The sequence below is a fragment of the Oreochromis niloticus genome, linkage group LG2, assembly GCF_001858045.2.
Source record: "Oreochromis niloticus isolate F11D_XX linkage group LG2, O_niloticus_UMD_NMBU, whole genome shotgun sequence".
Classification (NCBI taxonomy): Eukaryota; Metazoa; Chordata; class Actinopteri; order Cichliformes; family Cichlidae; genus Oreochromis; species Oreochromis niloticus.
In genome coordinates, this window is record NC_031966.2 from 2,117,670 (window position 1) to 2,127,451 (window position 9,782).

General features: G+C 40.9%; 1 protein-coding gene across 1 annotated transcript; it reads left to right on the forward strand.

Moving 5' to 3' along the window:
• Positions 1–1,857: 1,857 nt before the first annotated feature.
• Positions 1,858–8,250, forward strand: LOC100707945 (fibroblast growth factor 4-like). The gene is made up of 3 exons (XM_003458108.1): positions 1,858–2,149; positions 5,112–5,215; positions 8,074–8,250. Exons 1-3 carry the CDS (start codon positions 1,858–1,860, stop codon positions 8,248–8,250), a joined length of 573 nt encoding a protein of 190 aa, XP_003458156.1.
• Positions 8,251–9,782: the final 1,532 nt, after the last annotated feature.

Below are 9,782 nucleotides of genomic sequence, written 5' to 3' on the forward strand. Positions count from 1 at the left end.
CAGTTTGATTTATATAGCATAACATCACAAAAGCATTTGCTTCAAGGTACTTTATATGGTAAGATAAAGACCTCTACAATAATACAGAGAAAACAGTCATGATCCCCTATCTACAATGGGAAGCAAAAACTCCCTTTTAATAGGAACAAGCCTCTAGAAGAACCAGGCTCAGGGAGGGGCGGGGCCATCTGCCATGATGGGTTGGAAATCTGAGACAGAAGAAGAAGAGCAAGAAAAGGAGCCATCATGAAAGGACAGGCCCCACACAGCATGCACCACTGGCAGATAAAAGAAGTGGCTTATTTTTAAAAGTTGCACCAATGGCTACACAAAGCTGCACTGAAAGACAGCACAGGCATTAATCATGGCAGCACACGGACAAGCTAACTGATAGAGGCTACCAGGAAAGACCCCAGGTGCAGGCTGTGCAAAGATGCCCCTGAGACAATCCAGCACATAACAGCAGGGTGTAAGATGCTAGCAGGCAGGGCATACATGGAACGCTGAGCCAAAGTCCTTGGCATAGTATACAGCAGGGGTGGGTCTAAAAAATCGATTTTCCGATTAAAATCGATTTTAACTTGAATAAAGCGATAAAGCGATTTATTAAATCCTGAATCAATTTTTAAATATAAATGTATTTTGCCAGAAACGCCAGAAACTCAGGTTAAAGCTCAAAAAACTGTTTCAACAACCGACAAACAACTAAAACAGCAAATGAGAGCAGGTAAACGGATTCCACACAATGATGTAAACATAAAGCGTGGATCGTTCACCCCACAGCACGTACACGGACACGCTGTTGGGACCGAAAGCCGACATCTCACAGATTCTGAAGCTGCAGGTTTCATCACTCTCTGACCAAAATTGACTGAACCAGCAGCAAAAGAAGGCAAAGTTTTCTAAACATCGTGATGAATTCCCTCCGACTTTGGTAGTTTTGCTTCAACCACAATAAAATCACACTTCCTGCACAGCTCTCTGTCTCTGTGTGTGCTTTAAGAACAGTTTCTCATCTCAAATCTCTGTTTTCTGCATTATTATCTTGCTCATTACGCACCAGTCTACTGCTGTCTCAGCACTGTCAGCCTCTGTTTTGGTTTTTTGGTTTTTTCAAAAATGGCCTCTGACAAGAAAGCCTCATTTCTGCTGTTCAATACCAAAGAAATTAAAATCTAAACTTTTTAAAATGATGCCAAATGACAAACTCTCAGCTGTGTCTGTAATCAAACCTCTGTGACTTTGCTCTGCTTCACTTCAGCAGCATCAGGTCATGTTCAGATGATGATTCATGGTTTTCTTCAGTTTTTGAGATGCTGCTGAATATTTTTAAAGCGGTTAGAGCCGTAGTATACAGGAACATCAGTGCCCAGTGTGGCTCAGAAGTCTGAATGTGTCTATCAGATGTCTTTGTTTATTATTTACTGTGTTTCTGTGTGCTTGCGTGTTCCTCTTTGTTTTCTGTCACAATGTATTTTATTGATATCCCAGTTTGTGTTCTTCTACGGCATCTATGACTCACAGGCAAATATGACAGCAGGTGGTGCGTGATGTAATATGGGGCACATATAAGTGTGTTCTCTGTCTGCTGACTCTACCTGAGGACAAAGCAAAATAAGGAAACACGTAACTTGCAAACTGGACCCCCGCTGGGTTTTGAGGTGTTTCAAGATGTCTAAATATGCATACTGAAAATGTTTACCCAGCTTTAGAGAGTGCAGCAACTCAGGTATTGTCTTTATGACAAATCTGTGATTACTGAAGATTTTATAACCAGTTTTTATTCGTAGTAACTAAACATTCAGTTGGATAAGCACAACACAATAGTTGTGTACTTCTATGACTGGTAGATAGAGTATGTCATCACCAAGGTCCAAGCTCCCGCTTCTTCTGTATGGGATCCTCCTGTGCAGCTCCTCCGCTCCGCTTCCAGTTATCAGCCGGACGAGACAAACGGTACGAAGTGCTGGATCACTGGTTTCACCCAGCAGCAACGTCTGGGACAAGAGGGAAGTGACAGCGAAAGACGGAGAATACCTGCTGGGCATAAAGAGACTGAGAAGGCTTTACTGTAACGTGGGCATTGGTTTCCACATTCAGGTCTTACCCAATGGGAAGATCACAGGCGTGCACAATGAAAACAGATACAGTAAGTAATTTTTCCTTTCCCTGATTCATCAACTTTATCATTTTTTTGCTAAGAAAAGAACAACCATAAAGACCCAACTATCTCAAAAGTCAAAGCTTGGTCGAGTGATTTCTTTGTGGAATGAGGAGACTGCATGTCGCATGTTGCATGCAAATATACATCCTGTTTGATTTTTCTTTCTGCAATATTCTTCTGTTTTGTGTATCTACATCAAAAGATAAGAAATCATGCAGTTGCATGATGTTAATAAATAGCTAAAAAGAATTCCTGCTGAGACTCAGAAAAGTCAGGTTTGCCGTAAACTCGAAAACAATTTTAATGGCCAGCAGGGGGCGACTTTTCTGCAAAAAGTCTAATTATGTTGTCTATAAATATCATCGGAATCACTGACACGTGTTATTTAATAAATGTTTGTAAATTATTCTCCAATAAGAAGGAAATTGTTTCTCAGTCTGTCAGTCAGATCAGCACATCGGCTAAAGGAATATGAAACGAACCCAGAAGTCGACGTGATTTCATGTACAAATGGTCCCAGAACACTTTAGTGTGACTGAGTTACTGTCACACTTACTGTTAACAAAATACTGAACCCTAAAATGAATCTGTGTGTGTACATTAATGCCTGTGTTATTGAGCGAGTGTAGCTTGCACTGAAAAGCACTCTGAGTTCTCAGTTAAAGTAGAAAAGTTCTTTATAAGCAGTTTGTGCACTCGCCTCCAGATGTTGTCTCACGGGTTGTTTGGACTAATATCTGGTCCTGTTCTACAGAACAGAGCAGAACCTTTAGCCCAGTCTCCACTTATATCATCCCGGAGCCCCATTTATAAACCAGGCTTATAATTAGTTTTGAATTCAGATATCTTTGCAGTAAACTGTGTGTAAATAGATGTTTATAAAACTTGATCTTATCTCAAATGCAAAGTGATTTTCCTGCTAGGTTGGCGCTGCTGTTTGGAACACAGTTACAGGTTGACACATACAGGGAGTGCAGAATTATTAGGCAAGTTGTATTTTTGAGGAATAATTTTATTATTGAACAACAACCATGTTCTCAATGAACCCAAAAAACTCATTAATATCAAAGCTGAATGTTTTTGGAAGTAGTTTTTAGTTTGTTTTTAGTTTTAGCTATTTTAGGGGGATATCTGTGTGTGCAGGTGACTATTACTGTGCATAATTATTAGGCAACTTAACAAAAAACAAATATATACCCATTTCAATTATTTATTTTTACCAGTGAAACCAATATAACATCTCCACATTCACAAATATACATTTCTGACATTCAAAAACCAAACAAAAACAAATCAGCGACCAATATAGCCACCTTTCTTTGCAAGGACACTCAAAAGCCTGCCATCCATGGATTCTGTCAGTGTTTTGATCTGTTCACCATCAACATTGCGTGCAGCAGCAACCACAGCCTCCCAGACACTGTTCAGAGAGGTGTACTGTTTTCCCTCCTTGTAAATCTCACATTTGATGATGGACCACAGGTTCTCAATGGGGTTCAGATCAGGTGAACAAGGAGGCCATGTCATTAGTTTTTCTTCTTTTATACCCTTTCTTGCCAGCCACGCTGTGGAGTACTTGGACGCGTGTGATGGAGCATTGTCCTGCATGAAAATCATGTTTTTCTTGAAGGATGCAGACTTCTTCCTGTACCACTGCTTGAAGAAGGTGTCTTCCAGAAACTGGCAGTAGGACTGGGAGTTGAGCTTGACTCCATCCTCAACCCGAAAAGGCCCCACAAGCTCATCTTTGATGATACCAGCCCAAACCAGTACTCCACCTCCACCTTGCTGGTGTCTGAGTGGGACTGGAGCTCTCTGCCCTTTACCAATCCAGCCACGGGCCCATCCATCTGGCCCATCAAGACTCACTCTCATTTCATCAGTCCATAAAACCTTAGAAAAATCAGTCTTGAGATATTTCTTGGCCCAGTCTTGACGTTTCAGCTCGTGTGTCTTGTTCAGTGGTGGTCGTCTTTCAGCCTTTCTTACCTTGGCCATGTCTCTGAGTATTGCACACCTTGTGCTTTTGGGCACTCCAGTGATGTTGCAGCTCTGAAATATGGCCAAACTGGTGGCAAGTGACCCATTTTGCCAAAGGAAAGGAAGTTGCCTAATAATTATGCACACCTGATATAGGGTGTTGATGTCATTAGACCACACCCCTTCTCATTACAGAGATGCACATCACCTAATATGCTTAATTGGTAGTAGGCTTTTGAGCCTATACAGCTTGGAGTAAGACAACATGCATGAAGAGGATGATGTGGACAAAATACTCATTTGCCTAATAATTCTGCACTCCCTGTATACAAACACATGCAGGAGATGGAGTTTATGGAGAAGTGTCTCCTTAGCCTTCATGATACGAGAGGCCAGTGCTACAGGCCTGCAGTCATTTAGTGCCCCTGGATGGTTCTTCTTAGGCACTGGGACCAGCCACATCATTTTCCATAGCACTGGGAGTCTCTGGAGCTGCTATGGAGGCTGACGCTGCAGAGGTGATAGAGTACTCCACACTTAGCTAACACAGGCCTTCAGCGCTGATGCTGTTTATGTGAACAAACTGAAATCAGATCATCAAGATTCAAATCAAAATAATAAAGTGCATATCTGTTTTTGTGTTGTGGAAATGGAGAAATATTTTAATAAGAATGGGCCTTTAGTGTACGTGTGTCTGGTTTAACTCCATTAGTCAATCTGCCTATTTGTCACAAACAAATAAGGCCGGCAACGTGCCAGGCTTCAACCCGAAAACAGAAAGATTGTATTAAAGTATGGTAGTTGTTTTCTATGTTGTTCTATGGGTTTTTCAAGTTTCATTATATGACATGAACCATTTCACTAAGAAACATAAACATACAGGAGCTGTCCTAAACTTCTGGAGATATGCAGCACCTGATGACTTTACTAAGCATTAGTAATTTGTCTTTTTCATGTTTCACTCCAGCCCTGCTAGAAATTTCTCCAGTGGAGAGAGGAGTGGTGACTCTCTATGGGGTGAGAAGCGGACTCTTCGTTGCTATGAATGACAAAGGGAAGCTCTATGGCTCGGTAAGAACCTTTAACTACTGTCATTGCTGTTGCACACGGGGGCTTGTGATGCATGCCGTGAGCTGGTCCAGAGCATTACTTTACCCTACCGCCTACTGGTGTTGGCCAGAGGGGCCGATGGTGCGATATGGCAGCCTCGCCTCTGTCAGTCTGCCCCAGCTTGCCTCCACCAGTGTATGAATATGAGCGTGAATGAATAATGGCATTGTAAAGCGCTATATAAATCCAATCCATTATTATTATTACACCCGTATGTTCATGCTGTAACCCTCCACCAGCCACTGTTCACTGACATTTGTAATAAATTTAATAAGGGGAAATATTTTTGAAACGAGTGGCATCATGCTAAATGTTACAGTCTTCATGTTATCTTTTAAGCTTTAAACGGGCATAAATAGTTTACTTTCTCAGTCTTAAGTTATGGTTTAAGTGGCAGAACGAAATGACTGCTGGATGGTGATGGTGGTCAGCAGTGTCACTCAGTGAGAGCACTACGAATATGAAGCTTGAAATGAGCAACTTCTAATGAGGTATACGTCCACACACACACTCACAGACACACACACACACACACACACACTCACAGACAAACACACACACACACACACACTCACAGACATACACACACACACACACACACACACACTCACAGACATACACACACACACACACACACACTCACAGACAAACACACACACACACACTCACAGACATACACACACACACACACACACACTCACAGACAAACACACACACACACACTCACAGACATACACACACACACACACACACACACTCACAGACATACACACACACACACACACACACACTCACAGACATACACACACACACAGACACACACAGACACACACACAGACACACACAGACACACACACACACACACACACACACACACACAGACACACACACACACACACAGACACACACACACACACACACACACACACACAGACACACACAGACACACACACAGACACACACACACACACAGACACACACACACATCTGCATTTGTATTTGTTGCAGTTTCAAAAAAGTTTTGGGGGAAAGTAAAAACAAATTCAAAGAAATGATGCAAACTGTGATTTACTGAAGTTTGTAGAATGCAGTTTGTGTTAAATTGTGCTGAACTTGGTCTGTGGTTGTGATAGTTGCTCTTAGGGTTAATAATTTATCTGGAATACCAAATTCAGTTAAATCTAAAATCTTAAAATTAAAGTTAGTTAGTCACACACCTAATCATCAGCTGCTGTCCTGTATGTACACATTTATACAGATACAGACTTGCATGCACAACTAAAGATTGCTTTAAACAGTCATGTCCTAATGTGCATATGACTGAACTTTCAAAACAAAACAAACACAGGAAAATAATACTCCAAAAAGCTGCTTCAGTCAATAAATAAGCTGTGAGGCTGCTATCAGAAATAAAGAAATAAACTGCAGTGCTCACACACTGTGCAGAAGCAGAAACCTGACACATGCCAGAGGACAGAAACAGGACACCGTGGGGTGCAGCTGATCTGGAAACACACACAGCAGTTCACAGGGACATGTTTCTGCAGGGTTTGTGGTGGACATGCACAAATATATTTTATTTACTTGTCTTACGGATGTTTCTATTCTTTACTGTTTTTGTTCGATGCTGAAGGCGTGCATGTAGACATTATCACATCAGATTGATTTTTGAAATCCAACGTAGAAGGGTCAGTTTTAGACATTTGTCACCATAGTGTGGCCATAGTTAGAAGATATGGTGAGACTGCTTGACTACAAACTAGCTGTGGGAAAGCATTTGCCTCTCTCCTGATTTCATACTTTTTACATTTTTTTATTTCATTTCTTAAAGGAAAACGATGTCATGTGTGAAAAACAAACTGTCCTCCAAATCTAATAAGCGTTTGTGCCACAATAACTCCCAAGCTTGTTCTAAGTACTTTTGTGACATCATCAATGACTCCTTGATACACTATGGAGTGATTCTGATTCTGACTTTGGGTCTTCTTCCTTGGCAAATCCAAACTTGTATTATGTACAGTTGTTTGAGCTGATGATCTTGGAATCTACAGATGTTTAGAAATGGCTCCAAAAGCTCTTCCCAACTCGTGTAAATCTTCAAATCCATGTCTTACCGATTCACGCTATAACCAGGGTTTGCCTCTTATCTGTATTTAATTTTATTTAATGTAATATCGGTACAGTACTCTGTTTTTGGTAACCATTGTCCTTGATGTAAATATGTAAAAATTGTGTATGTTTCTGTTCTGTGTCTTGTGTACTGTTTGTTTGTATATGTGTCTTTCTTGCTGCTGTTACACCCAAATTTCCCCTTGTGGGACAATTAAAGGATTATTCTGTTCTTAGATCGTCACAGAGTTCCTTGGGACCAATCCACTGAGAAACTACCAGTTCTACTCAGTTGTGATGACTAACGAGATGTAAATAGGCTTTGGCGTTGTCAAATTAAAAGACACTGTAGAAACCTATTAAAAGAGTTAAGTGAATGTATATATACAGTTGAGTCAGTATTTTGACCCGTGTGAAGTAGTGAAAATCCAAAATCAGTTCAAACTTGTTCTTGTCTTTTAAAATCATCAAAAAAGAATGCTGTACAGTCGTTCCTCCCTGTAAAAGAATAATTTACTCTCACTCTGATATTGATGCCCTTAATGAAACCTCAGCTGTACACGGACACTGAGGAATTCTTACATCCAGCCTGGTGGTCCTGTGGCAGCTGCTACATCAGTATGAATGCACAGAAACAGAAGCACACAGACTAAATGCTGACATGTAAAATCTTTCATGTTTCTAACGTTTCACCTTCCTCTTCCTCTCAGGGACACTACAACGATGAATGCAAGTTCAAGGAGAATATCCTGGCCAACAACTACAACGCCTATGAGTCAGCTGCGTACCCTGGCATGTACATTGGCCTCAGTAAAATGGGCAAAAGCAAAAGAGGCAACCGGGTCACACCCAAAATGACCATGACACACTTCCTCCCCAGAATATGAATTACGATGTGAAAATGCTCAACAGTGTAGACTGAAGTGAAGGGCTCATACTTCATTTTGTGTTATCCATACTACAGTGACTGATGCTGCAAACTGAGACGCAGTTTAAAGACCAGAGCAAACGCTGTGAGATTAACTGTGAACTCAGTCTCAAATACACTGATCACCTGAATTGACCTTGAAACTACCAGATATAGTGACAAGTCATGAAGTTCATCCTAATGAATAAATTAAATTGTTTTAACCCCTTTTTTTGATATGTTCATGTATAAATGAATGTCAATTAGAGTTACTGAGGAGGATGACTAAGTTATGACAGTTGGTCATGAATCACTCTGTGTAAAGCATCACTGACATTAAAAGTTTGAACATTTAAAGTTTGGTGCAACTGAAAATTCCCCAGTTTGTGCTCATAAAACATGAAACCAAAACTGGGCTCTTCTCCTTTGGAAACTCCACCATACTACACCACACAACATACTGCATGCATACCACACCAGTGGTTCCTCCCAGTCTGGATGTGTGTGGAAGAGACGTGAACCACGGCAAACGTTGCTGATTGCTGGTTAGCACGTCTGATCTTTGCACTTAACTAGTATTTGTTTTAGGGGTTTTTTTTTTTAAATATTATAACACGCTACTGGTAAATATTGGCTGTATACTGATTGTAATGTAAACTGTAATTTGGTTAAACTGGCGCATTCCCCTTGAAATGTATTTATTCTATATATTCTAAAGTGTTAGATTTATCACACATTGTTTATCTTATTATTCATAGAGTTAAGCTTTGTGTGAATAAATGCGCATCTCATTTTTAAATATGTCTATGGTCTCATTATAAATATTTAATTAGTCAAACCTAATCTATCATCTGTAGTAGAGTAGCTCGATTGAAACCACTTGAATAAAAAACATGCCGAGCTGGTTCGAATTTGAAAACCAAAGCACGAAGAGCACGAGAGGATTGTGTGTTTGATTGTGTAGAAAGTGAAGGCTTCAGCTCAGGATTCCAACACGTCAATACTACATGAGTGGGAAAGCACACTGGTGGCAGCAGCAGCAACATGCTGACGATGTTTACCTGCTGCAAGAGTGACGATGAATGTGAGAAGGAGACATGCAGCTGGTTCATGTACGGTTGACAGGCTGGTTTGACAGATTGCAAAGCAGGAACCAGTAACAAGGATTAGTGGAACAACTGGAACAGTGTGTTTGACTTACCAGGAATAATGGCTGATAAACACCTAAGTAGGTTTTGGGACATATTAGGCCTGAGCATGAATGCCTTTCTCTCCACATTCCCTCGTTGACCTTTGCTCGAACTACATTTAAGTCCTCAGCTCCTCTCTCTTTTTACACCCACACAGGTTTTTAAAAAGGACTCTTGCAGGCAGAGTTTGGGGCCAACCTGCTATGTTATGGTGAGCTGCTCCAGATCATGGGTGGGACAAAAACTGGAGGTTAGTGCAGCTGACAGAAGCTGAGAACAGTAACCCATCCCTGTTCATGCACACCACTGGAGTTTCTTCTCT